This window comes from Echinops telfairi, unplaced genomic scaffold (genome assembly GCF_000313985.2).
Source record: "Echinops telfairi isolate 266 unplaced genomic scaffold, ASM31398v2 ScPeMD7_2291;HRSCAF=2852, whole genome shotgun sequence".
NCBI classification, from domain to species: domain Eukaryota; kingdom Metazoa; phylum Chordata; class Mammalia; order Afrosoricida; family Tenrecidae; genus Echinops; species Echinops telfairi.
The window spans coordinates 20,990,841-21,018,836 of record NW_022106189.1 but is presented as its reverse complement, the minus strand read 5'-3'; the positions used below and the strand labels follow the sequence as shown (position 1 = coordinate 21,018,836).

General features: G+C 59.5%; 2 protein-coding genes across 2 annotated transcripts in view; both read right to left on the bottom strand.

The window, feature by feature from the left end:
• Window positions 1–5,273: 5,273 nt before the first annotated feature.
• On the bottom strand, window positions 5,274–22,957 carry MMP15 (matrix metallopeptidase 15). The gene is made up of 10 exons (XM_004704638.2): window positions 22,787–22,957; window positions 13,337–13,485; window positions 12,607–12,735; window positions 10,111–10,418; window positions 9,625–9,786; window positions 8,727–8,935; window positions 8,357–8,495; window positions 7,443–7,593; window positions 6,974–7,089; window positions 5,274–6,104 (listed from the first exon to the last, which is right to left on the bottom strand). Exons 1-10 carry the CDS (start codon window positions 22,940–22,942, stop codon window positions 5,662–5,664), a joined length of 1,962 nt encoding a protein of 653 aa, XP_004704695.1. The 5' UTR covers window positions 22,943–22,957; the 3' UTR covers window positions 5,274–5,661.
• Window positions 22,958–26,892: 3,935 nt separating this feature from the next.
• Window positions 26,893–27,996, bottom strand: part of USB1 (U6 snRNA biogenesis phosphodiesterase 1) — a 15,862-nt gene continuing 14,758 nt past the window's right edge. The window contains exon 7 of the mRNA XM_004704639.2: window positions 26,893–27,851. Within this exon, the coding sequence (XP_004704696.1) occupies window positions 27,747–27,851 (105 nt within the window). The 3' untranslated portion in view covers window positions 26,893–27,746. The remainder of the gene's footprint in view (window positions 27,852–27,996) is intronic.

Genomic DNA, 27,996 nt, shown 5'->3' with positions numbered 1-27,996 from the left:
CCCTTCTGAAGAACAGTCCATTTTTGTGATCAACTGATGATGGGATGGGCGACCAGGCAGGCAGTAAACACAGCCTTGCGCTCAAACCTCTGCACGTCCAACCTTTTGCAGGCTCTTAGCCTTGCTCCGGGAACAGGGTCTCCCTGCTTGGAAAATCTCACTGTCCCATAGCCCGTTCCAACTTGTCTCAGCCCTGTAGGACAGGAAGCCACTGTTCCTGTGGTTTCTGAGACTGTAACTCTTCATGAGAACAGAAAGCCGGGTCTTTCCCCCGCCGCCGAAGGGCTGGCTGGTGGCTTAGAACTGCTGCACCTAGATCATCAAGACGGCGCTCAATGCAGCACACCTGGAACCGCAGCGTGTCTTGGGGCATCCCAGTACAAAAATAAATTACATGAAAGCCTCAGGCTGGTTAAAGCAAGACCCCACAAGGTCCTGGACTTCAGGCACGGCTGGATGCAGGTGCCCCAATGATGCTCCCCAGCCTCTCCTCCTCTGGGGGGCCCTGGTGGGCCTGACTTGGTTTCCTGCCCATGCTGAGCTAAGCACTGGGCCGCAAGTCCATCCGGTCACTAAGGGGTGGGTCAAGCCTTGCAGAATGCGTGGACGGAGAGAGGGGCAGAGGGAGGGGTGTTCTCTCAGGACAATGGAGGGCTGTTGGCAGAGGGGGGGGGGGGCGGCTGCCAGAAGTACTTTCCCTCCAGATGGGTGAAGAAATGCCCTTTGTCCAGAAAGCCTGATTCATCACAGGCTCCTGCCCTCAGTTCTTCCAAAGAGCAGATAAGGGAGGCCCCAGGGAGGGAGGGGGAAGGGGGCTCTGTGTGTGTGTGTGTGTGTGTGTATTGTGGTCTCAAGATACTCCGGGAGTGACCTCTCCAGGCCCTGATGTCTTCGGAGGACGGACCTGTACATATTTGGGAGATGAAATTGTCAGTCGGCTACTGCCCTCCTGGCCCACTACTCCATGAACTCTCCCTGGAATCCAGTTTGGTGCCAGCATCCATGCTGGGAAGGGAACACTTGCTTTTACTCGAGAGGGGCCTCTGTGAGCTCGGCTGTTAGTTAGGGGAAAACTTGGGTGGCTATTTCTGGCAAAGACTGAGGTGGGTGAAAAATGTGGGGGTGGGGGTGGGGGTGTCAGGTCACTTAGGATGGAAACCTGACCCTCTCATCCAGGGCCCCGGGAAGAGGTGCTCAAGTTGTGGGTGAGGGTGGGGGCCCAGGCCCAGCAGCTCTACCCCCAGGTCTGGCAGGGTGAGGCCTGAGCAGCTGGGAGCTGGGCAGGAGGGGCAGGAATCTTCCTCCTCTTGGACACCTGTCCCCAGGCTGGCTGACCTTTGGCCCCATTGCAGGGGCACGCTCAGAGAGGAAGGCAGGAAGGTGTAGAAGGCTCCTCACCAGGTACGCCACTGAAAACTGTGACATGAGGAGTCCCTGCATGGCGCAAACGCTTAAGCAGCCAGCAACTTGGCCAAGGGCTGGTAGTTGGCATCGATCCCGCGTCGCCTGGGAGGAAAGGCCAGGCAATCTATTTCTGAAAGGTCACCACCATTGAGCCCCCATGCAGCAGTTTACTTGGAAACACCTGGGGACACCCTGGGTGGGAATCAACCCTACAGGTCAGCTGGTTTTGGTAACTCACTAGGGAGAGCTTTCCTGTGTCCAGGTGTCAGCTCCCTGAAACCTCAGGACGGCAGACGTGGCATGGCTCTTGGCTTCACTCTAGAGGGGAGATCGGACGCTCAGAAAGGTGCAGTGACCACTTGCCTAAGGATGCAGGTCCTTTGGCCAAGGTAATATGGGGCGGGCTGGGCTCATGGCGAGGAAAGGTCCAGACAGGAGTGCTGGGTTAACCAGGGGCAGGAGGCTCAGCTAGCCTGAGGCCTCGGATGGAAACCTGAAAAAGACAGACAAGCCCTAACCTGGACCCTGCGGGAACTGTGTGATATGTGTAGGGAAGGGCTTTCAGGAGCGGGAACAGCATGTGCAAAGGCGCAGAGGCGGGGCAGGGACCATTTGCAGCATGGCACACAGCCTTTGCCAGTGCCTTCTGGGTAAGGAGGCCATGAGGACAGAACCTCTGTGCCCCAAAGTCCCGGGAGGCCCGGAGTGGCCAGCGTTTGCCCAGATAGCCGGCGGTGCGTGTCCTCTGCCCTCCCCTCACCGTTTGGCGGGCTGGGAGTAAGACGGGGCAGCCTTGGGCCCCAGAGGCAGGAAGGGAAGCCCTACTCCTCTCGGGCCGAGGCTCCGCTGTGGCCTGGGAGGCCTCGACGGACAGGAAGCCGGCCGTTCCTCCTCTCGAGCCTGAGGAGAATGGGCTATGTGTAAGCAGCAACAAAAGGCTTTTCTGCCAAGTCTGAGAGGGCAGGACGCAGCTGGCCCGCCCCCTGCCCAGCCTGAAAGGAGGCTCTGTTGGTGGCCTGTGATGCTGGCTGGGGGGGATACAGCTCACATGGGGAGGGGTAGAAGGAAGTGGGGTCCAGGGCGCCCCATCCTCCTGGTGGGCCAGGGTTGGGCAGCTGTGCAAGTCTGACGACCCGGGATCTCATCTCAGCCTATCCGCTTCCTCGCTGTGTGACCTGGGCCCGATCGCTTCACCTCTCTGAACCCCACCTCCTTCGCTGATAGCGTGCAAACAGCTTCCCTGGTGTCACGATGGTTAAGCACTGATTGATTGGAAGGTTGCAGGTGAAATCCACTTGGCAGCATCACGGGACAAAGGCCGGGGCATCTACTTGCTCCCTTCCAGACTGCAGCCTAGAAGTCTCTATGGGGCCATTCTGCTCAACACAGGGCCACGGTGAGGCCCAGTCACCTCGACGGGCACCCAGCAACATCAAAGCTGCAGTGGCACAGTGGCTCAGCACTCAGCTGTTAACCAAGAGGTTGGTGGTTTGAATCCCCCAGCTGCTCCACCCAAGTCAGGGGCAGTCTTCTTTGGTAAAGATTACAGGCCTGGAAACCCTATGGGGTCCTTTAGGGCTCTCTGAAGGCTGAGGAGGGGCTAAAACAATGTAACCTGTTTTACTTTGTTACTGTGTAGCTGTTGTTGTTTTAAAAAATGTATTTCTGTGTATAAAATCCAGGAGAGGTAACCCTCCAGAGGCAGTCCTGTTTAAAAAACAACAACCCAAAACCTAGTTCAAGATGTTGATTCCTGTTTACCCTGTGGTAGAAGCCAGGAGACTGAGACTCAGGTAGGGTTGACCAATTCCATCTGGGGTCTGCTGGGCTCTTTGTGGGTGGGAGAGGCAGGCCAAGCTGCCCTGCCCACGCTCCTTGGGGGTCCCTTTCAGCAGAGCCAGTGATGTGTTCACAGCCTCTGAGTGAGACAGGCATCCTCAGAGACCCCCATGGTGGCTTTGGCCCCCAGGCTTCCTGAGATGAACATTTGGAGGGTGGGAGGCTCCTCTGTGGAAGAGCTCACGGAGAGAGAGGCTCTTCTCCTCTCCTCCTTCATCGTGGATGTTCCCCACTGTCCCTCACCTGCCTGGGGGGCTCTGGTCCAGCCCAGGGTTCAGGCAGGAGGCTGCCTGGGGGCAGGGGCTGGGGTTCTCCAACAGGACAACTGACAAGATAGCAGCACCTGGCACTTCATGCGGACCACAGGGGGTGCCGCCAGGTGCTGTGAGTGAGAGGCTATTGGTACATCCTACTCTCCTAGGCCAGTTGCCAACAGAGAGAGGAAGGGGTGGGACCAAGAGATTGGAAAGGATGAACAGCTGTGGGGGAGGGGGCGGGTCGGGAACAGCCTGAGAGAGACCCTCTCCATGGCTGGGGCTGGGTCAGGCCAGCATTCTGACTGTCCGCTGAATTCTGGGGGCACAGCCAGCACCGAACAGACGGCCAAGAGAGTGGATATGGATCCAAAGCTGACTGCCCAGCTCCATGGGGCACCTTGGTCTCCTGCCAAGGCCTGTGGCAGGGTTGTCTGCTGCTTCAAGTCTTGGGTGCCCCAGCACCCACTGAGCAGAGTGCATAGTGAAGGGGACTCTTGAAATCCAAGGTGGCACGGTGCCCACCTCCCTTTTATGCTCTGCTCTGGGATCCAGTCCAGGGCGGGTCTTCAGGCTGCCCAGAACACAGTCTGGGTTCTCTCCCACCCACCATCCCAGCACCCCTACTGTAAGGGTGCTCTTTCCATTGACAGCAAACCAACATTCCTCCCCCTAACCCTGGCTGGGGGGCCTGGGTTTTGTTTCTTCTCCCTCTGGTCAGCTGAGGGTGGCTACCCTCACCAATCTCCAAGGCTCTGCTCCTCAGGGGCCTGACTTCTGAAGGCCTCTGAGAAGGTACCTGCCACCCCAGAACAAGACACCCAGAGCCTTCAGCACAGGGGGCAGGCCTCTAGCACCAGTTTGGGCTCCACCCTCTGCACCCACAGCCCAGGTTCTCACAAAGAAGGACACACTTGCTGCCAACTGTCAATTTAATCAGTGCAGATTATTTACAGAAATACCCGCGGGATGGGCACGGAGTCCCCACCACCCCTGGGCTGGCTCTCCCATTCTGGAGCCAGCCCCTGAAGCAGCTGCCCCAAGGGGAAACACGGGGGCACCCCACCCCTAGGGGCCTCAGGCACACTGGCTGCATGCTGGGGTCTGAGCTTATACAGTACCGTTTCCCACAACAGCCTGGACCTCCGGCTAACTAAGGGAAAGGGGAGGATGGGCATCAGCCTTCAGGGCTCAGGGCTCTGGGCTGGGTCTCTTTGGCCATGCCCCCATCCCAAACTGTGGGGGGATGGACTGCAGACAGCCCCCCACTCCCCCTAGCTATTCCTTCCCAGTCCCCTGGGGAGGAATCTTTAGTGTTTGGTGGGCTGTGGGCCTTTGTAACATCCGTCTGTCCACCCTAAGGGGCTAGGGACACAAGCAGCTGGAGACGGATGCTGGTGGAGCCGGGACCCCTAAGCACGGGTGTGGGTGGGAGTCTCAGGAAGGGGTCCAGGTGAGGCATAGCTCAGAAAAGTCCATGAGGAGCCTGAAGTCCAGCCTGGTGGGACCAGGTGCCACCTCTTGAGGGAGGGGCCTTAGCAGACCCCCTTTGGTCCTTGGTAGGGCAAGCCCAGGGCCCCTTCTCCAGAGAGGAACAGAGGTGTGGCCCAAGGGGTCCTTGGGAGCCGCTGGCCCCTCAGCGGGCGGGGTGGGGTGGGGTGGTTTCATAGGCACAAGGCCCCTGGGTTGTGGGGCTGTTGAGGTGGGCTGGAGGGCTCAGCGACCACTACCCATCAGTCCCCTCACACTCGCACCCCCCACCCCCCCCCCCCCTGAGAAAAGCTCGTTCTAAGGCAGGAGGAAAGGCAGTCTGCAGAACAACTGGGCCAGCCCTGGCCTCCCTGGCTTTCCCGGGATCCCCACTGGGGCTTTCAGTCCCTCCAAACTCGGGTTGGGGGCTCCCACCTTTGAGGCCACATTTCCTATCCAACTCCAAATGTTCTGCCCTGAAGGCAACACCCCTGTTCAGTAAAGTATGCTCAATTAATGTGCAAAAAAAGAAAAGTAGTGTCAGGGTTGGCGAGGGGCTGTGTAACCATCCAGAGGCCCCACCCAGGGGCGGAGGAGACATTGAGGCTCTTGCTGGGTGGCTCGATAGAGCCACCTCAACTGCAGGCTCTGCCCTACCGGGACGCTAGCACCAGGGGAGTATTCGCGCGGGCACTCAGACCCACTCCTGCAGGGAGCGCTTGCAGTAGAGGAGCATGCGTGGAGCGCCCTTGCGCTGCAGGTGCACCAGCGCGAAGGCCAGGCCCAGGATGCCGAGCAGTAGCAGCAGCGGCACCAGCACCATCACCAAGTTCACCGTCCGCGCCACGTTATCCATCTGCACCACCACGCGGCTGCCCTCGTCCTTGTCGGGCCCCGCCTCGCCGCCATCTGGGCCGGGTCCTGCTTCTCCGCCGTCACCACCCACCCCAGGCTCTGCACCCTCATTGGGGTTGAAGGGCGGGCGGGCCACGTCCGGCCATCGGGATCCCGGCTCCACCACGGGCTCCTGACAGCCCATGAAGTCCCGCAGGATGGACTTGGGGTACCCGGGATCCATTCGCAGGCGCTCGTTGTCGAACTTCCAGTATTTGGTGCCTTTGTAGAAGTAGGTGTGGGCTGCAGAGGTGGGTGGGGGAAGGGGCGGGGTCAGACAGAGGCACTCCGAGCGCCCCAGAATGTGCCAGAGGGCTGCGGTGAACACACGCTCACCTGCATCGGAGCATCTAGAAACCCTGCCCCCCACCCTCATTCAGAAGCATCAGGCTGAGCCTCAGAGAGGCAAGGCTCGGATCACGGCCACAACTTGAATCCCAGGCTTCTTGGCCCAGAGAGACAGGGTAACCCAGACCCAAGCCAGCATTTCCATCCTGGGCGTGGCTTTACCAACACGAGAGAGGCCAGTGCCTTGGTCAGAGCCACACAAACATCTCACAGTGCACCTGGAGTGGTGTCTCGCCCTGCCTTGGCCTGTGACCGTGTTCCGGCACTGGGAGGGCCCGTGGGAATCCAGGAGTGGGGTGGTCTGTGCTGGGTATGTGGGTTTGGAGCAGCTGAAGGGTGGGTGGGACCCCTTAACAGAGCCCATGAGACAAAGCAGATTCCTGGGAACAAGCAGGGGACCCCAAGTCTGGCAAAATGCAGTGGGGTCACAGCTGCTTGCTGCTCTCTGGGCCACTCTGGAAGCCTCCTCTGCCCCTCTCGGAGCCAGGTTGGCCCACAGGGCTCTCTAATCTGCCCCTAGGGTTGCTGCCCTGGATTGGACTCTGAGCTTCATGCCTTCCTAGTAGCTGTGTGGGTCAAGGGCAAGTTCCTGACGCTGCTTGACTCAGTTTGTCCATTGGCAAAGGGGTCGAGAGGTCAGGCTTGAGACCTGCCCAGCTCAGAGCCTGTCACGCATGTGCCCATCCTTGAAGCCCATGCAATGAAGATGACCTTGAACAAGCCTTGCCTGTCCTCTTGCGAGTGGGTATGTGGGGGTTCAGTACCTGCGTCGTTGCTCAGGAAGGCCCCCTTGGGGTTCACAGGGACCCCTTGCCAGACACTGATGGGCTTGGGGTAGCCAGGGTCTACGTGCTGCGTCTCCTCGTTGAAGCGCCAGTACCTGCAGCAAAAGCATGCAGCTGTGGACCTAGGAACCGAGCCCTGGTGGCGCAGTGGTTGTGCGCTGGGCTGAAAACTGCACGGTCAGCAGGTGGAAACCACCAGCCACTCTGAAGAAGAAATAGGTTTTCTACTCTCGTAGAGTTCCCGTCTCGGAAACCTGCAAACCTAGTGCTACAGGGTCGCTACGAGTAAGCATCGGCTTGATGTGGCAGTGAGTTTGTTTCTTTGTTGTAGACCTAGGAACCCGCCTTGGACCAGTACCCACTCTCCATGGGGGGTCAGGTTCTTTCTGGGGCCCGCTGAGGGCTTGGTTCCTCTATGGGGTGGGGGTGGGGGGAGCATACTGCTCACCTGTCCTCTTGGAAAAAGAAGGTGTGGCCTGTGGGCTCCCACCAGATGGCCGTGTCGATACGGTCGTAGGGGATGCCCACACCGTAGCTGGTTAGTGGCTGTGGGTAGCCGGGCTCCAGGTTCGCTTCTCGGAAGAGCCAGTAGCGGTCCCCTGTGGAGAGGGGCCAGAGGCGGTGTAAGGATGGGTCAGGGACTCAAGGGTCTGGGTGAGGAGGGGACACAGGGAATGTTTGGTGGCCCACAGAGCCATTCGCGTCCACTGCCCTCCTGACCACACACTCGCGGCCCGGTGCAAGTGACATCCACACACTCAAGGTGACTTTCGGATCAAATCGTGCCTCATACACACAGGCATCAGACTCCTGCGACACGCTCACTCACAGGCACGCCAGACACCTGTTCACACCTGCTCTCAGCCCTCCGCAGAGAGGCCAGAGAGCCCTGGCTGAGCCCCAGGGACTTTCAGTGTGGGCCCAGCCCTGTCTTCGGGGAGTGCCTGCCTTGACCAGGTGCAGGTCATCAAGGCTGGGGACACAGCGGCAAGGTCCCAGGGACTTCCGTGGTGGACTTCTCCAGGGAGACACCTGGAGGGGCGGCGGCTGGTAGGGGGTGCTGAGGTCTCTGTCCCAGGGCAGGCTCAGAATACCCACCTTGCTGAGCAAGGGGCTGTAGGAGGCAGCCAGGATGAGGCAAAACAGGAGGTCATGTGACAAAGAAGGAGGGAAAGGAGACAGAGCCCAGGGCAGGGATAGGCACTTGCTCCATCAGAGCAGCTTTTGGCTCCAGGGTGCTAGGTGGTCGCCCACACTGTCTTCTGCCCAGTCCCGCTCACTACCCAGTGTGAGCCCACCACATGAGGGCAGGAGCCAGCAGGCTGGGCCACAGGCCAGGCCAGGAATGCTGCCCCAGCTCACCTTTGAAGAAGACAAAACGCCCGTCGTGGCGCTCATAGGCAGCGCTGATGTCCCCGGGCAGGCCGCGCCAGAAGTGGCCGATGGGCATGGGGTAGTTGTCTAGGACGCGGTTGTGCCGGACCCGCCAGAACCAGAGGCCCTGCAGGGCGGCTTTGTGTAAGTGAGAGCCCCGGCCTCTCCCCCTGCCCGGGTCAGGGTGGGCCCAGGGGAGGCCAGTGAGGTGCCAAGGGCAGGGGGGCTTGCTGTGAGACCTGGGGCCAGCCCCTCATGCTCTCAGGTGAGGTAAGGCATTTGGAGGATAGTGGGTGGTCTCCTGCCTGATCCCTGGGCAAAGTGGACAGGGGAGGCAGGGGCAGGGCCAGGGCCAGACCTTGAACACAAACATCTCCCCACGCAGCATGGCCACGGTGTCAAAGTCCCCATCGCAGATGTCGGGGCCGTACTGGTGGGGCCGCTCAGTGGCTCGGGGATGGGCTGGGGGAGCCGGCTGTGGGGGTCGTGGAGGCCGGTGGTCTGGCTGACCTGGCCGCTGCGGTGTCGGGAGGGGTCGGGTGGGCTGTGGCCGACCATCTGGAGTGCCTGCAGGTAAAAACAGGAGATGAGGGGGCAGCCCTAGAATCCAACCAGGTCCCGCCTAGAACCTTGGGCCCAAGGGACCACCAGCCTGGAGAGCCTGAACTGTCCTAGGTGGGAGGCCCTGTCAGTCCACACAGACAGCCTCCCCTACCATCTTCCTCATACAGTTCCTCCCACGGCCCCACCCTGGGCCTGGACATGAACCTCTGCACCCAATGCTGTCTCTACCTCCCCTCGGGGACCTGCCTCTCAGGGGACTCCAGGAAGCAGAGTGCTCAAAGGGCACAGAATGTGGCACTCTGCCATGTGCCCTCTCCACCCCCCTGTGAGGAGGTGTCAGCAAGGGCCCGGGCTGCCTCTTCCCTAGAGGTATTCTTGGGTGGGGCCGTGATGGGCACACCTGCCTTGGAGCCATTTGGAAAGGAGGAAGCATCAGCACTTGGCTGTGACAGGGGCAGGCCTGTGGGGCACTGAGAAGGCAGGGTCCAAGGGACCCTGGGTCATGCTTGGTCAGGGAGACCAAGGGCCCACCCTGGAGCCATGGGGAGGGCCAGGCCCTGGGGCCAGCCTGGGCTTGATTTCCAGCCTCACTACCTACCCACTGTGTGATGTGGGCCAGCCTGGGCCTGGGTCTCATCCACAGGGCGGGATTGGGGGCTGGCTGGGAGCAGCGTGCCGGGCCCACCACTCACCGTAGAGCTGCTGGATACCCTGGAGGTCGTCCTCGGGCAGCCGGAAGTTGTCCGTGTCCATCCACTGGTAGAAAGGCGCCATGATGGCCAGGGGGTCGTTGGAGTGTTCCAGCCCCAGTGCATGGCCCAGCTCATGCACCGCCACCAGGAAGAGGTTGTTTTCTATGGTGGCCACAAGTGGCGGGGTCAGTGGCGGCCCGTCCAGGGACCCAGTCCCCCCAGAGAGCCTTGCGTGCGCCTCGGAAGTGACTGAGTTCCCCTGACCTTGGCCACAAGGCACCCCCCAGGTGAGAAACTAATATGATAACCCCTTCCCTTTCCTACTACTCCTTGAACACGGTGCCAGAAGGGCCCGGGACAAGCTCCCTGCTCCAGAGACAGGGGCCAGCTGAGCTCTCCCCTCCCCACCCCGCAGCCTCCCAGCTGCGCCCTCCCTGCCCCAGGGCTGCCCCCGGCCCAAGCCACCCCCTGGACAGTTGTCCTCACTGTGCACATCAGTGTTGGAGATGGTCCAGGGCTCATCCGCATCAAAATGGGTGTCACCGCCCATGCCAGGGCCAGGGAAGTAGGCGTGGGCCAGAAAGCCACCCATGCCGTCAAAGGGCGAGCTGTCGCCGTGGAAGCCGGAGGCGAAGAGTATCATGATGTCGGCCTCCTTCTGCCGCCGCAGCCGGATGTCCTCATAGGGCACCTCCTGGAAGACCAGCGGCGTGACCTGCTCCCACACACGGAAGGCCCTGCGCACGGCCTCCATGGAGTGGTGCCAGCCCACCTTCTCGGTGTAGTTCTGGATGCTGCGGGCGGATGGGGAGGCGAGTGAGGGTGCCAGGCTCGGCTCCCTGAGTTTGACACCACTGGCTTCATCCGGGGCTCCCATCTCCCTCCCTGCCCTTCTACAGAGGTCAGAGAGACAAGCCCCAACTCAAGGTCACACGGACAATGTGAGAACAAGACTTAAGCTCAGCCTGTCAGACTTCAGGGCCCCACACTCAGGACTTCTTGGTCTGAGTTTTCCAAACCTGAGCCCTACACATTTCATTTTCTAGCCTTTTTCTTACTGTTTTTTTTTTTAACTGAACGTCTAACACTAACATAAATGAAAAGAAACATATTTGCCACCTATCACTCCTACCCGACCCCGCAAAAACAAAACAAAACAAAGAAAACACTGCCCTCGAATCAATTCTGACCCATAGAGATCCTATATATATGGTTTCTGAGACTGCCTCATCTTTGTCCCTTGAAGCAGCTGGTGGATTTGAACTGCCGACTGTATGGTTAGCGGTCCACCACCTACCCCCCAGTGTCATCATTTGCTACAGTACAACCTTATTCAGTGACATCATCCAGAACTGGGTTGCTATGCCAGTTCCGTCAATATCACATCCAAGTCACTAAGGGTGGATATTGATGGGTGTTGCCCATGTAACCAGGCCACCTGGGCAGCTCCAACTGCTAACCAGGTCGGCAGTTCAGGGCTCTCAGAAGAAGGGCAGGCTGATCTCATTTTCAAAGCCATTGGAAACTCTCTGTGTTCAGCTCTGGTCTGGCCCCGCACCGCCTCGTCCCTCATGTCCCTCCTCGGGAACGAGTGCTCCTCCTCGTGGTGCTGTGGCACTCCATGGCTCACACACACTGTGGGCAGTTTGAGCTCGGGCACAGAAGGGTCTAGCAATCTGCCGCCCAAGTTCACAGCCCGGAAGCGGTGGCATGGAGCAGTTTTCCGCTCTGCACGCTGGTGGCTGCCTCTGGTCACAGCACAAAGGCAGCCGTACCAGCTATACCGTGCAGCTGCTCTGAGAAGCCTTTGAGCCCCTGTCACCTCACGGGCACGAGAATACCGGCAGGAAGCACTCCCCGTCCTGCGTCACCTGACCATGGAGTCCATGTGGCAGCCATGTCGTCAATCCGTCTTGTTGAGGATCGGCCTTTTGCCGATCCTCTATGTTACTAAATGAACCCTGGTGACACAGTGGCTATGCGCTGGGTTGCTAACCACATGGTCAGCGGTTTGGACCCAGCAGCCATTCTATGGGAGAAAGACGAGGCTTTCTGCTCCTGTGAAGATTGACCCCTGCCCGAGGGGTCCCTGCAAGTCAGAATAGACTGGATGGCAGTGAGCTTTCGAGACTTGACGAAGCGCGATGACCTTCTTGAGGGACGGGCCCTTCCTGATAGCATGTCTAAAGTATGCGAGACGAAATCTCACCAGCCTGGCTTGTAAGGAATGCTCAGGCTGTACTTCTCAGGCAGGTTTGCATTCACACACACCTGTCCTTCCCAGTCTGCCTGATTCCTCGTTCAGTTTTCATGTGCACATGAGGTGACTGAAGTGGCCCAGGCAGTGGGCTCCCTGGTTGTAAAATTGACACCTTTGTTCTTACATCTTTGGATTCCTTGGCAGCCGCTTCCATGAGCGTTGACTGTGGATCCAAAATGAAATCGTGGATGTCAATCTCTCCTCCGTTTATCATGCTGAATTGGCCCAGCTGTGCCAATTTCTGAGAAGTATAATCCAGAGAGAGCTGGTATCTTTGAACTTCATCAAAGGTCCTCTTTGCTTTCAGCAAGCGAGTCTGTGTCCTCTGCACATTGCGGGTTATAAAAGAGCCTTCCTCCACGTCTGGTGCCACGCTCCTCCTCTGGTCTGACTTCTCAGAGCATTTGCTCGGCACACAGATAGATGGACTAAGTGTGGGGAGAGGACCCTATGCCTTACAAAAAAGACCCCAAACCCCAAAGCCTTACCTCAAGGTTAGACAGTACAGAACTTTATCCTGCCTGGAGTAGGGGACACTGACAGGCAGCTGCCAGACCCCTGACCTCATAAGGGAGAGACTGGGAGGGTGTGGGTCCCATGCGGGACTGCTGCTGGGAAAGGAAGGCCCTTCAGACACCACAGCTGGGAGCTGGGGCCTCAGCCCCAAAGGGGAGGGGGCGAAGACTCTGGGATTGCCCCTCCTTGGGCAGCTGGCCTCTTACCTGAAAGTCAGGTGATAGGTGTTCCACTTCCTCCCGGTGAGGGCATAGCGCTTCCGCCGCCGCCTCAGGTTGGCTTTTACACGCACCCCAAACTGGTCAGGCACCCCACAGCGGGGCCGTTTCATCCACCTGGTGCACAGGCACAAGGTGTGAGCTGAGCGCCTCCACCCGCCATCCCTGCCCCCAGGCAGGTTCAGCCTCCCCCAGGCAGTCTACCTTCTACTCCCCACGTCACCCTGCCTCAGGCCTCAGAGCTGCCCCTCCTTTGGGGGGGTGTGTGGGGAAACTCTAAACTTGTGCTTCCTCATCTGTAAAATGGGTGCGTGGCAGAGGAGCAGCAGCAGTGCCCAGCATTGGCCGAGTAAAAGGGAGGCCCTCCTGCCCAGCATGGGGGATGATGCCCAAGGCTGCATACATCATGCTTTGTGCACTCTTTATTGAGGACAGGAGGGGTCCCTTCACCTGTTTAGATTTGGGACACATGAGCCACCCCACCCCACTGTCACACCATGACAGACACCACTAGGTGAGCCCTGCACTCTTTCTGGCCTCAGCTGGAGGCGGCCTAGGAGCTTTCCCCTCAGGCTGCAGGGAGCCACTGCCAACCCGTGAGCCCTGCACAGAGGCCCCACTGTGATCTAGGCCATGCCCATCTCGGGATTTCCTTCCACACACCAAGCTCAGGGCAGGTGGCTGCAGGGCCTGGCAGGGGCCCAGGGGCAGGACTCACATCTTGGTCTCTTCATCCAGCACCCCGGTGACCGGGATCCCGTAGAAGCGCTGCATCTCAGCAAGGGCGGAGGCCAGGATCTGGGCGGAGCGCATGGTGGACATGTGGTGGTTGGGCTGCGGCAGGTAACCATAGAGCCGCAGCCAGTTCTGCAACGGGAGAAGCCACACACAGCTCAGCATCCTTGGCAAGGCCTGCCCCACCGTCACCCTGACGTAGCCCCAAAGGTTGGGGGAGCCTCTTGACTCTCCCTGCCGCCAGGGCCCTGCCAGGCAGTTCTTGCAGTAAGGGCCACGTCAAAGGACCTTCCAAGTCAGAGCTGCTCAGTCTGCCCCTACAAGCCGATTCTAACAGGCGTGACAGGGTCCCCATCAGCCGCCCCCATCCCACCAGGCATACCCTTGCCTCTGGCGGGGGGCCTTTGCATTCATCAGTTCGGCCCATTGTCTTCAGGTCTCTGTTTCCACCTTATCTGAGAGGCCTTCCTTGACCCTGTTCACCGGTCTAGCCCTCCCTCCTCATTCCCTTAGCTTATCTATCACTTGTCACAGCTGAGTGGTGCAAACCTTAAGTGCAGCTGACCTGAAGGCTGGCCGTTTCAAATTCACCCGTGTGCTGCAGACAAAGGGCGGGCACTCAGCTATGATTATGGCAGCCCTGGACTATTGTGGTCAAGAAACCCCCCTGAAGCTGTTCTACTCCGGGCCACCAGGAGCTGGAGTCAACAGCACAGGGTTTTGCTGCTGCCTCTGTTCTGGGAGAGGATTTCTTACCCTGTCCAGGACTCATGTCCCTGGCACCCTCTCGGGCTGAGCGGGGCTGCCTGAATCAGTCTGAACTCACCATCCACCAGCCCGCTTGTCCATCCACAGTCGTTCATCCACCACGTACCCTCCATTCCACCCATCCATCTATCCACACAGTCATCACTCACCCACCTGTCCATCCACCAGCCCGCTTGTTCATCCACCTGCTCACCTACTTTACCCCCCTTCCATCTACCAACTCATCTGCCCACCCCACCCCAATCTGTCCATTCACCCACCCACCATTCCATCTATCCACCAACCCACCTACCCATCTACCCACAAACCCATCCAAACACGAAGTCCTCTATTAACCCCACCCATCCAAACACCCGCCAACCCTGTGGGCCCATCCACCCAGCCTAGCAAAGCTTTCTGAGCACTCACTGTCCGGCACCATGCCAGCTGCTACTGTTGAGGTACCTGGACCTCCAATCTCCCTGTGTATTCACATTGGGAGACTGTTGGGGTCCCTGTGGAGGGGGGATTCCCCTCAGGGCCCTAATGAATCAGGTAGGACTGTGGTGAGAAGGGCGCTCTGCTGTCCCGAGAAGCTGATCAGCAGACACCGGGAGCTGCTATGGGACTTGGCCACATGCAAGAGGAGCCTTCTGCCCTTTCTTTGCATACCCTGGGTCCCTGGGGGCTCGAACGTAGGGGCCCAGGACTGCAAGGGCTGCACAGCCACAGCCTACAAGCCAGGATGCTAGGGCATCTCGGTGGCTGCTCCGATTGGCCGGCCGCGACCTCATATCTGTCTGCCACTAACGGCGCATCCAATGCCCCAGTACCTGCTTTGTCAGTGCCATCCGAGAGGCAGCCTGGCATCTGGCCTGGTCCCTGGCTGCCAATCCCAGCAGGGCAGGGCAGATAAGCTGCCAGCTTGGAGCCCGGTGTCCAGCCACAACTGTCAACCCCCACAGAGCCACGAGGCCTGCACGTCACTGACTGAGACATCCACCGCTCCGACACAGTCAGGGCTGACTGGGGACAAGGCTCAGACCAGCCATTCCCGAGGTGTGACTGTGTGCCCGCCCAGCACCCGGTGCCTCAGTCTGTCCTCGGGACAGTGGGGACTGTGTTCTGCCATGCCCCGCCCCTACCCCGGCATCTCAGGGTGACATGGGGGAACAGCACAGGGACGCCCACCCCTGTGGTCATCGGGCCTACTGCAGCTCACGGCCACCGAGCATGCTCCGTGGCATTGCCTGGGCTGTAGCCTTTACAGAGCAAGCCACCAGGCTTTTCTTCCACAGCACTGCGGAGAGAGGGCCAATGACTGACCTTTAGATTAGGTGTCGCGTACAGGCCATTTGCACAAGCTTTGGGCAGGGCAGGTGCTCAATCGAGGCATTATTAATGGCATGAGGTTAGAGAGGCAGGCGGACAGAGATGAGGCTGTCTCAGGACAGCAGCAGGGATGGGCCTGGGCTCCTGGCCTTCTCACCCACCTTCCTAACCTCTCTGGCCCAGGGCCTCCTTCCCGCAGCTCCTCCGGGCACTGGGAACATGCCTAGGAAGGGAAACCGCCTCCCTCCCCCTGAGATATGGGGACTGGGGGGACTGTCACCCTTAATGGAAATGGTATTCCTACAGATGCCATGTGGCCAGCACGGGGAGAAGTGAGGGGCGCTGGCTGCTGACAGAAGAGGGCACCTCTACACCCCCTATTTGCATAAGGTAAAAATATCCTGGGAGCGCAGTCACAGGCCACCGAGGGGCTGATCAGCTGTGTCTGCAGAGCTCCTGGGAGGGGGAGGAGAGGAGGCAGCTCAGGCAGGGGCCCTGAGGAGGGCAGCTAGGCTGTCTGCAGTGGATAGCTCTTGAGCTGGGCAGACGGGGTTAGGTCAGCAGTTCAGGGCCTGTGGACCCTCCTTCATGTGTCCCGTCCCCCCCCCCCCCCCCAGGTTCAGGATTCAGAGATCTTCCTTGTCAGCCTCAGCCAAGCTTTGAACCCTCCTCTGCCTCCTGTGACTAAGCTTCACAGCCAGTCAGTGGGGGAGCAGAGCCAGAGGCTGTGCCAGGTGGACGGGGTGGGGGTGGCGGTGGGAAGCACAAACGGCCTTGGCACCCACCGGCCAGCCAGGCCTTCATGTGACAGAGCGACGAGGCTGCTGGAGGCGGCTTGACTGGCCAGCGCCGTTCAGGGTGGCTGAGCGCCAAGCAGCAGGCAATCTGCTCTGGTGGTGGCAGCCCTCACTGCCCCCGCAGCCCCTGCCCAGGCCTGAGAAGGGCCTTTCCATTCCCCAGTGTCCAGGAAGGCGTGTCCTTGACCCTACCACAGTGCGGCGCAGGCCCGGTGCTGGGTGGGGTGCACAGGTGCATGAGGCAGGTGCAGGGAGGAAGCCAGGCCCACGAGGGGTGCAGCTCCCAGTCCCAGGGGGAGGGTCTGTGTTCCAGTCCCTGCTGTTTCTATGGAAGGGCTGTCCCTGACACAGGTGGGATGAGCCACGCTGGTGGAACTGCATCTCTGGTGGGGAAACTGAGGCTCTGAGGTCAGTGAGGGGCAGGGATGGGGAGGATTTGAACCAGCACTTGGTTTGCTCCTCGAGTGGGGACGAAGGTCCGGAAGAAAAGGGGGTCAGAGGAGGCTCCTCCCACCTGCAGCCCAGGGTGGGGAGTGGCTACCAGAGACCCTGCCCCTCCCGGCCCCCTGGGTCTTGGCTCTTCTAGCGTTTCAGATGCAACCCCTTGGGAGTATTTCTCCAGGATGGTTCTGGCGAATGGCCCCAGGCATGGAGACAGGGACGCAGGTCCATTACATAAGTAGATGTGATCTTTAGTCTCATAGATGGAGAAACTGAGCCTCATCTGGTCTCTGGGGGATTCCGGTCGTCCCCTTCCCCCAAGAGGCTGAAGAACTGCTCTACAGCGTTTGCTTCTAAGGCTGAAATCTTAAGGACGCGGAATGCCACATCTTTCTCTCTCGAAGGGTTGGGAGGTTCAAACCGGAAACCTTTCTGCTAGCAGCTACGTGCTGGGCCACTGTGACGCTCAAGACCACCGAATGCCCTCCCACTCCTTGCGAGCCCACGGGAAAGAGGAGAGCTGCCCCGCCAGGGTCTCTGAGACGGTCCAGGGTCTCACAGGCCCGCCTGCCAGTGAGTTTGAACCACTGGCCTTGTGGTACCAGCAGAGTGCTTTAACCAGTGCTCCACCACCTGGGGTCCTTCCATGCTCACCATCATGCCTACAATGGCAACGCATTCCCATCCTCGTTTTATAGGGAGCAAAGTTCAGAAGGCGGTGGCCCCCCGTGGCTACCCAACTGGTTTGGGCGAGCCCAGGGCAGAGGGTTGGCAGCGCTGAGGGGGGTCGAGGCTTTTTCTGCCCGGGGCTGGGTCTCCAGATGCTGCCCACACCCAGCATGTTCAGCTGGGTCTCCCAGGACCGCGGGCTGAGTCAGTGCCGCCAAGGCTGGCCCAGAGGGAGCCGGCTCCTGAGGAGGAACCGCCGCCAGATCGATGGGGTGTATTCAGCGGCTGTGCCTGCAGTCAGAAGAGGCCAGCCCCCGCCAGGGCCACCACAGCCAGCTGCTCCGGGCTCAGCTAGGTTGACACGCCAACCCCCCATCCCCGCCCTATCAGACTCTGCTCTGTGATAAGGACACGCTGCTTTGCTTGTGCCTGCCCAGCTCCCCCCATGGCCCCGGGCAGGGCCGCCAGCCAGACACAAAAGGAGCCCTGTCAAGATGGCCAGCAAGGGGCCAAACCCAGACCTTCCCTGGCTGCTGTGCGCTCGGTCCTCCCTATGCCCGCATGCCACGACTGAGGGCTTATGGGAGCAGGCCACGGCCTCCAGGGCTCTGCACTGCCCGCCCAGCTGTACAGGGAGCCAGTCCCGCTGGCCACCCCATGCAGGGCATCAGAGCCCACCTACCAGCCTGGAGTCCCTGAGCAAGTGGCAGAGTCCTCCGCCTAGAGCTGGAAGGGCCTCCGTAGGTCAGGTCAGCTACCTCAGTGAGGCCTCCGTGTGCCACGGCCAGGCAAGGACCTGGGCAGCTGCACTATGCTCCCTTCAGAGACCAGAGATGGGTGCTCTGGGCCTTCCACGCTCGTCCCCAGAGACAGCTGGCCCTGGTCCTAACCGCATGTCCACATACAGTCATGCAGTCAAAGATGGGGTCAAGCACTGACCAAAATGATCACTGGCCGCCTCCAGTGAAGTCGGGGCAGTTGAGCCAGGCAAGGGTGAGTCACTGCTGGGGACCTGCTCCTTGGGTATTAAGTCTGTGCCTGTGTCCCATTCCTAGGGAGGAGGCCCCACCCTCCAGCCACCAGCTTTATTTACAGAGCTGCAGGTGGGGGAAGGGACTTCTGGGAGGTGGGGACGGCTGGTAGGCGTGGGGGACAGGCACCTAGCCCAGGAAGCAGGAAGGAGGAGGAAGGCCAGTTTCGGCCTTCAGTCTCCTCTCTACCTGACCCTCAGGTCCCGCCCCTGCAATCCTCAACCTGGAAAATCCTCTGGTCAGTGGATGGGCAGGGCGGGGCAAGAGAGCCCTTCATTTGCCAGCCTTGGGGCCTCACCTGGAAACCCAGTACAGGTGTTACTGCCTAGGTGGGTGTGCCCACAGAGAAGAACCTGGGTGGCTGGATGGGCATGTGGGGGCGGAGGGTTTGGGGAAGCCTCTGGGACTGGACTAAGGGCAATTCTAGCTCCACCTCTGACACCGCCTCTCTACCTGGCCCATGCCCAGCAGGCTCCTGCCAGGGGAACTTCCACAGAGCTGCAGCCTCTGGCCCAGCATGGGGGCTGGGCTCCCGAGTTCCAAGGCAGGCAAATCTGGGTTCAAACCTAGCTCTGTTGTTCTGGGCCGATTTCTCTCCCCTGTAGGTCTGTTTCCTCTTCTGTAAAATGGGGTAACAACAGCACCTCCTTGACGGGGCTGGTGACCAGGGATAACTGCAAGAAGGCTAGGGCAGGCCTGAGTGCCAGGGCATTTAATCTGTGCTCCCCACAGCTGAAGTCCCTGGTGACCAGTGAGACCAAAAACCAAATTCACATCGATTATGTCCATGCCAACTCACAGCCTCCCTCTAGGACAGGGCAGACCTGGCCCTGTGGGTTTCTGAGACTGTCACTCTAGACAGGAGGAGAAAGGCCCGTCTTTCTCTCCAGGAGCAGCTGGTGGTTTCCAACTGCTGACCTTGTGGATGGCAGCCGAACGCACAACCACTGTGTCACCAGGGTTCTTCATCTCAGCAGTCGGCCACTGCCTTTTCACCATACACCAGGAAACAGAAGCGACAGGCAGGGTAAACTGCGGTGCAGTCAGTGACTTGCCCAAGAGCATTTGCCAAGTGCTTCCTAAGCACCATGAGGGGGAGCACTGCACATGCGGCTGGAGTTTGACCCCGGGAGGGTCAGCACAGCTGGTTCAGAAACCAGCTGGCCCAGTAAGATATGGGGCATCCCCAAGAGTGGCTGGGCAGGTCCCCAGGCCTTGGCCTGTCTATCTTATTGGTGAGCTGGGGTCTTCCTGTTCATTTCCCGCCACCCCCAGTTGCAGACTAAGATCCAGGCCGAGTTGCTACTTTCAGATGCTCTGCCCTGGAGCTGCAGAATCTGTGCTACGCTCTTAGAGGGGCTGGTTCCCCTGTGACCTGGTCTCTAGGCATTCCTGGGGTCGTGGCCAGAAAGAGAAGGATGGACACTGGAAGAGGGTAGGCAGGTGCTCCAGGTGGTAACTCAGGCAGGATCCGGGGCTCTGCAGGAGAGATTAGGCCTGCCTTCCTCCATTTGGGAGGGGTGGGAGTGGGGCTGGGGGCTCTAAATTGGGAGATGGAGACTTCACACCTGAAGACCTATCTTGGATGCTGGGCCCTTCCTCTCCCTGAGCTCGGAATGGGGTACCTGACCTGGCAAGGAATGAATGGTACAAGGCCAAGTGGCTCAGGGGTGGCTTCCACAGCCTTTTCCAGGTTCAAACCTGGTGGGGTGCAGGTGTCTTCTGGCTCCTGGCACCTACACATGCTCCCCGATTCTTTTTACATGGAGAGGCCATAATGCAGCACCGTCTGGTCCTGCGCCATCCTCACAGGTGTTGCTACTCATGAAGCCACTGCTGTGGCCACTGTGACCATCCATGTCATTTGAGTATCTTCCTGTCTGTGGCTGCCCCACTACCAAACTTGTCCTTCCTCCAGGGAGTTGATCCCTCTTGCTAATATGTCCTTACCTGGATGAGGCCATTGTGGTTTCTACCTGGGCGGGGCAGGAGAGGGGGGTGGTAGTGGGGGAGGGGCTCCCTTGGCTCCCTTGCCTGGCTGCTCATGGAGGGTCTCACCATGTTTGGAGCTGTGGGACTGTCAGGTGACCCCCAGAGCCCTTTGCAGAGTCCCCGAGGTCGTTCCTTGCACACGGAACCAGGACAGTTCCCCCTCAGCCCCTGACAGCTGGGCTGGCAGGCTCCAAAGGGCTGGGGCAGCTACCGGGCAACTGCCCACCTACCCTGGCTTCCAACCTTCAAGAATCTCTTCCAGCCCCAGTCTCAGCCCCAACCCAACTTGAGTTTTCCCTTAGGAGGGGGTTGGATGCCGTGGGAGTCCCTGGCTTGTTCCACTGGCTCTGGGCTACATTCCTACACTACCAGGGCTCTCAGCCCCAGAGATCCAGGCTGCCATGAGAGGAGAGTCCAGATGGGGGCTAGCTGGGAGGGGCAGGAGCAAATAAGAGCACACGAAGCCTTCCCCCCACCCCACCCCACCCAGCCCAGGTCCCAGTGCGCTTCCCCCTGCCCCCACGCCCCCGACTCCTAGGTGCTGTCTAAGGTGCCAATTCATAATGCATGGCCACTCAACTCCAGTGTATGGTTCGAACTGCTCCTGTCTGTAGCTATGCAGGAGCCCTGGAGGTGCCGAGGCTCATGGCTCGGCTGCTAACCAAAAGGTGGCTGGGACGAACCCAGCAGCTTCTCCTGGGGGGAGAATGGCCACGTGTTCCTGTTCAGACGGACAGTTTTCCCGTCGGGCCAAACTGCTCTCTCTTGGAAGGGGTTGGAATGGACCTGCTGGCCACGGGTTCGGAGAGCCCACCCTAAGTAGCTCAGAAGTCCTCAGGGGTCACTTGAATCCCTGGTACTCTGCTCTAGAGTATGGGCCCACAGGGCTCTTTCTGCCCGGCACCTGGGGCCTGGGCTGAGTGGGAATCCCCGTGGGCAGTTAACAAGAAACAAACCTATAAAACCTCCCTGCCATTTAGATGATTCTGACGCATAGCCCCTTTCTGAAGCTGTAAACCTTCACAGCAACAGAAAACGTCATCTTTCTCCTTTGCAGTGTCTGGTGCGTTTGAACTTGTGACCTTGTAATCAGTAGCTCAACACGTAACCCACTCTGCCACCATAGTTCCTTGTCAGCAGCAGCCCCCAGGCCTGAGCTGGGATCTTAGTGGGCCATATGGGCGGGACTGGCCTAGAGCATGCAGAAAGCTGGGTAGGTGAGGAATTGCCTGGGAAGACAACATAACTGAGCCCTGAGGGATTCCCTGCTCTTCCTCCAGGCTTTTATTAAAGTAGGGCGGGACCTGCAGGCTTCCAGTGGAAAAAAATCCCCCAGGCTGCTGTGGAGGTGGAGAACCCGCTGGGCGATGGGAGGGAGCCCCTGTTGGGCTGCAAATAGAAAAAGCACTCAGGCGGGCAGCCCAAGAGGCAGAAGCTCCAGGCAGACCCTGGGTTGGCAGAGCCAGGAGTGCCTGGTGGTCGGCCGTAGCCTCCTGCAGAGGAGGCTCAAGGGCTCAAGGGCTCAAGGGCGTGGCTCAGACCCTCCTTCAATCCAGCCTCTCCAGAGCAGAAAGCTGGTTCTTGGAAGTCAAGGGGCGAATGGGCACTGCTTTTGCTCTGAGGTGAAGGAGCAGGCACCCTCACTATCCCTGCTGGGCAAGAAGGAGCTGATCGGCCCCTCTGAGGCAGGGGCATTGACCAGACCCAGCTCTGCACCAGGAAGTCCCACCTGGTCACCCGAGGGCCAGATACAGAGAAGGGTCCTATGGGGACTTCAAGAGGGAGAGGGATGCGGCCTGTCCAACTTGGGCTTTGAGTAGGGGCACTGGGCCGGAGGAAGTACTTCGGGAGTAGGGTCTTTCCCTTGGATTCTGCCCTGTCCCCTGCGCTGCAGCCCTCACACAAGAGCTCAAGAAAGCAGCCAAAGCTTCCCCGAGCCTTGGCTGTACACACACTCCCACCGCCCATCTGGCCACCCAGACCAGGGACTCCTCTGGTGTGTGTGTGTGGGGTATACTGCTCTGCAGGTGTCCACTCAGCTCTAGTAGCACCCCCTCCAACACCCCCCCCACTTATAAGGACTGTCACAGCACACCGGCAGTCAGTCACCTGGAGAAATAAGGAGGAGCAGCAAGGACTAGGGGTGGTGGGAACTACTCTCTCTACTCGGGCTGGGTCAGTGCCCAGGACGCAGCTGTAGGAACGGAACGCTGGCTCAAGTTCTGTGCCCTCCATGGCTTGGAAAGGGGTGCGTCGCAAAAGGTCGAGCCTGAGAGGGACAGGTGGCCTGGTCCCCTTTCCTTCCCTACACCCCCTGCCCCGCACCATCGGACAAGGGTGCTTGTCTCCGGCCACCTCCATGGCCCAGGCTGCGGGCACGCACGCCCCACTGCACCCCAGCCTGGGCCAGGCGGAGGTCCTTACCTCGGCATTGACTTCAGTGCCCTCCGCCAGTGTGTCGCGGCCCAGGCAGCCCAGAAGCACGAGCAGAATCAGCAGTGGCTGGGCCGCCGCCTCCCGGCCACCGTGGGGGCTGTCCGTCCAGCTCGGCCGCCCGTACGCGCCCCGGTCTCTGCCCATGCTCTCGACGCCCGGCCCTGCACGCTGGGGTCCCCCGCAGGGTTCAGAAACTTGCTGCAAACCCTGCGGGCAGGCGAGCGCGCGGCGGACCTCGCGCTCCCAGCCCCCTCCGCCGCCGCCGCTTAGGCCCCTTGGGCAAATTCCCAAGTCCGGGAAGAAGCGGGCAGGGAGGTGTGGGAGCGCGGAACGGACCCGCGGAGCTGCCCGCCGCGGGGCTCTGCAGTCTTGGCGACCGGAGGCGGGGGTCCGGTTCCCGAGAGCAAGCGCAACTCCGCAGCCTTTGTCTGGCTCAGCGCTTCGGCCTCCTGGTTCCGTGGCGCCCCCCGCCCTCCTCGCCTGGTTCCTTCTGTCCGTGCCTTCTCCGCGCGCCTCCTGCCGGGGGCTCCGGTGGCCACAGCGCCGACCAGGCCGGAGTCGCCGCCCGCGCAGTCTAAAGCGGAGCGAGCGCGCCAGTCTGGGAGGGGGCGGCCGACGTCCCTCGCCAGTTCAGCTGGACTCCAAGCGCTCCCAGCCCTCCGCAAGTCGCTTTTTAAAGGGCCAGGCAGGCGAGGCCCTGCGGGGCGGGGTCCGGGGTGGTGCCCCGGGGCCGGGGCGATCCCGCAGCCGGAGGCTGCTTAGTAGCAGGTGCTACTCTGTGGCCTCTGAAGCCCTCCTTTCCGTTCCCCCAACCTTGTTTCTTGGGGTAACGTCCATCCCGACCCCCCGTGGAGAGATGGTGAGCGGCGAGGAAGGGCAGGTCTCCTTGCTGGGGAGGAGTGAAGATTCCTTCTCCTATCTGGTCCAGGGCTACTGAGGCTGCGGGGGTGGGGGAGGGAGGGCGCGTTGGGTAGACCCACGTGTCTTGTTCAGTAATAAATAGAAATGGATGGCTCTAGACTTCTTTTGAGTGTCTTTGGGCCTTCGCTGACTTTTTCGACGCAAAGCCAGGGGCTTGGTGGGGCTTGGTGGCCTCTAAGCGCAAGCCGCCAGAGTACAGGTTGCAGGAGGCACTCGTGTTCGCCACTTGCAGTGTGGACACGGGCAACTTCCTTCGGATGGGGGACGAAGGGCTGCGGCGAGGGTGAGGCACGACTTCTGGCTCAGGCCTAGCACCCAGTAGGTGCCTGAGCAGGCGGGCGCACAGGGCTTATTGTGCTAGATGTAATTCTAACGTGGGAATGATTTGAGAAGCAGGTTGCTACGGTTGCAAGAGGCCGAGCCCGGGGTCCAGAGGTGGGGCCCGGTGGAGGGATCCAGGAGGCGAGTCCCAGTGGAGGAGGTGGGCGGGGCCGGAAGAGGGAGTTTTTCTTACCTGCGGGCGGTTTTCACAGCCGGCCACGCCTCCTCCGGAAATCAGAGCGTTTTTCTCAGACCTGCTAGGCCCAGAGAAAAGAGCCGGGGGCGTGCCTGTTGCCAGGAGCACGGCGGAGATTCTGTTATTTTGAAACTTGCTTTGGGAAATATGCAGTGGTTGTCAGAAATGCCCCGTAAGGTGACCAGATTTTAACATTGTTAAAGCGGGACACCATTGACGGGGGTGGGATGTTCTTGATATAAAACTCATATCCTGGCGAAATACATGGCAGCCGAAAACCGTATACTGTATTCCCTTCCTGTTCTTCCCCCGTTCCTTAGCTTGTCGTGCATTCTTTCCATAAATCGGGAATTTTTTAAAACGCCGTGGGAAAAATTGTTAAAAATCGGGACAGTCCCGCCAAAAGCGGGACGTCTGGTCACAATTTCAAATGAGCAAGTTTCTCTACTCAGTTGACATCTTGCAAACTTTCGCAGTATGAGGGGGGCTTCAAAGAGGTCCTCCCACTAACCCCCTCTCCCCCCAAACCCCCCCACCTCAGTATATTTTATTTCCATTGTTCCCCACAAAGTTTTTGTGGTTCTCACACGGGCTGGGTGTTTATTTATTTATTTTTTGCACGGGCTGGATTTTGAGGGCACTTGGTGAGGAGAGGAACTCAGGAAAGTCAACAGCAGTCATTGTTTTCCCTCAGTAGCCAGTTCCTCTCCTGGGGCAAATCCTATACTGAGTAAGTGGCCTTCTGGGTGCCAGGGTGGGCCTGAGGCCTGTGTGCCATCCGCGTGTTTCTCAGGGTTGACCGACTCCAGGTCCGAAGGGGTACGGCCAGACTGAGAGGCATGCTCTCTGAGCTGTCCACCAACCAGCTCCCAACATGACCCATTTTCCTTCCACCCCACATTCTCGTCCCTCCCCACTTCTCCGCTTGGAGCCAGGATCTTGTCCACTTCCAGGCCACTTTGGTTGACACCTTGACTGGGGTGAGCAGTTGTGTGGAAAGATCTAGAGTAGATACCAGGTCACTAGGTCCCTGTCCTATGGAATCTTGAGCAAGGTCTTTCTCCTTGGGCTTGTTTCCTTATTTGAAAAGGAGGGTTCTGGTCCAGGTAGGAGCAGCCCTGGTGGCATTGTGTTGGACGGTTAATGGCAAGGTTGGCCGTTCAAACCCCACCAGTTCACTCTGCGAGAGAAAGGGACTGTTTTACTCCCTTGAAGACAGACAGCCTTGGAAACCCTGCCCTCTAGGGTTGATGGGAGTCCCATGGACTTGATAGCAGTGGGTAGGTTGGCTTGGGGGCCTGGGAGTAGCAGCTGGGGTCCCTGGTCCGTTCGTTCCTTCGTTTGTTCAGAGAAGGAAAGGTGCCATGGATTGGAGCCAGGCCCTCAAGGCTGCCCCCTGCAGGCACACCATCAAAGGAGAAGAGTCCTTGAGCTCTCAGTGCCAAGAGGAAGAGGAGGGATAAACACTCGGGTGGGCCGGCAGGGTAATTTCCCTCTCCCTTGGAAACAAAGCTGGGGTGGTCTGCAGAGGCATGTGGTGAGAATGGGGAGTGCCAGGTGGAAATTGGCCAAACAGGCCAAGAGATGATCATTCGCCTACCCTGCGGGGAACATCTGAGGACAGCAGGCCAGATGTGCTGACTGTGCTCTGCTCGGTGGGATCGGCCCCCAGGGAGCACATTCCTGCACTACACGCCAGCCTGCTGAGGGGTGGCCCCCACCCCAGGACTTCCCCGTCTGCTGGGCAGTGAGGAGTCTCCTCGGGCTGTCACCCAGGAGTACATCTCCTCTTATGGAAGAGCTGCCGCTGCTTCTGCTCTGTCAGCGGGCACGCCTGCCGCCCAGTGGGTCCTCAGAGGCCTGCTCAGGCCTGGGCACTGGCCAAGCCCGCCCACCCACCACCCTCCCCCTCGGTGAATTGCCTATTTCCTTCCTCTATCACCACCTTCCACTCTTCGTGGGAGAGCTGGCTATTGATCTTGGCCATTTCTCAGTTGCTGTACTACCACTCCCCACCCAGCACAGACAGGCTCTCCACGCCATTCACTCCCACACTAGCCGTCCAGTAGGTCTCCTCCTTGCCCTCCCCTCGCCTCCTCCCTTATTGCTCCCGGTGGGACTACAGCACACCCTGAAGGCAGGCTTGTGGCCCCAATGAGGAAATTCAACCTGCCTTGCTGTTGGCTGAATTTCCATCTGGAAATTGGAACTGACAGAAAAGTGTGTGTGTGTGTGTGTGTGTGTGTGTGTGTGTGTGTGCATGCTTCTGCCTGATTGGCACTGACGTTGGGCATGGACATTCTTCTTCAAGTCTGATCCTCCGACTACCTGCTCCAGGGCCTGGCTGGCTGCATGGCCCATATAAGACAGGGAGGATGCCGAACCGCTCCCCTTTGGCCTCTGCATCCAGAAGCAGCACCTGGAGTAGAATCAGATCAATGCAGTGTGGGGGCTAATCACAGTGCCTGGGGGCCGTGGCCAGGGCAAGGATGGGAAGCGATGGGAAGTGACGGCTGGGTGACACCACCCTTGTTTCCTGAGGGCATCGTGAATGCCTCTCAAGCCTACCTTAGAAGTCAAAACAGAGGCTTTTGAGCTGCCCTAAGTGAAACACAGATGGACAGGGTGGGGGTACAGCAAAGTCAGCTAGTCCTTGTCCAGGGGTAGTCCACCACGGGACATTTTATTTGTTGAACACAGTTAAAAAGTACAATTTACACACATATATATAATCCCCCCAAAGGAAAAAAAAACCCACCCCTCTTCATCGTCACCAGAAGTCCAGATGACAATTGGACAGGTGTGGTCCTCTGCCTGCCCTGTGAGGGCTTACTGTAAAAACCCACCCCGCAGTGGCAGACAGGCAGTGGGGAGGAGGCGGCCTGGGCAGCCGGCAGTCCAGGCACTGGTGACCTGGCTGTCAGCCCCCAGCCAGGAGGGATGAAGCATCTGCTCTGGTCTCCCTGCTAGGGCAGGTGCCGGGCTGGGGCTCGTGGGAGGGAGGACGGGGGACTCAGATATGGACTAACATAAGTGGCCTGTGCCTCTGTCTGCCCAGAACTGGCCTCAGGAGGGTGCAGGAGGGCGAGAAGAAAAGCACCACACTACCGGCCGCCACAGGACAGGACCAATGTGCTACCGTGAACACGGGACTAGGGACAGGACCCTGTGGCACCCTGGGTCCCAGCATGGCGTGAGCAGGGACTAGCCAGGCTCGAAGGAGGAAGCCCTGCTGGTTGGAGACCAACTGCATCAAAATGCCAACAGCTGGCAGGCCGCGAGGTTAGAGAGAGCCTGGTCCAGAGTTTGGGTGGGCTCACCAGGTGACCCATTTTTGTGTGGCATCACTACAGAACAGGCACTAGGAAGCCCAGGCTGCCCTCTACTGGAAGTTTTGGAGAATGACCATGACACAGGTGCACAAAGAGGCTGCCCTCCTGCCAGGCAGAGTGAGGGGGCCTCCTGGGGGGAGGCAAGGATGTCAGCGCTGCTTCCTCTCCCTGGCAGTGCTCACTTCAAAGGCAAGGAGAAGAACTTGTTCCCCGACTTGCAGCGGACCTGTTGGGCGTGCACCCGCAGAAGCAGCTCAGAGTCTTCAAACTCGTCCACGATTGCCTTCAACCAGGAGAGGACAGTCTGTTATGGGGACCAGGAACCAAGGGGACCGTGCAAACATTCCCTAGCGGGATTCTCCAGGGGCCCTGCCCTTGAGTAGCTTGTGCAGTAGATCCCTCTGCAATTTCTCAAGGGTTGCCTGTGG

Coding starts and splice junctions, on each gene's coding strand:
- MMP15 (XM_004704638.2), bottom strand. CDS start 22,942: ATGGGCAGAGACCGGGGCGCGTACGGGCGGCCGAGCTGGACGGACAGC. Junction 12,736..13,336: donor CTGGATGAAGAGACCAAGAT/GTGAGTCCTGCC, acceptor CCTGTGCACCAG/GTGGATGAAACGGCCCCGCT. Junction 8,936..9,624: donor GGGTATCCAGCAGCTCTACG/GTGAGTGGTGGG, acceptor TTTTACCTGCAG/GCACTCCAGATGGTCGGCCA.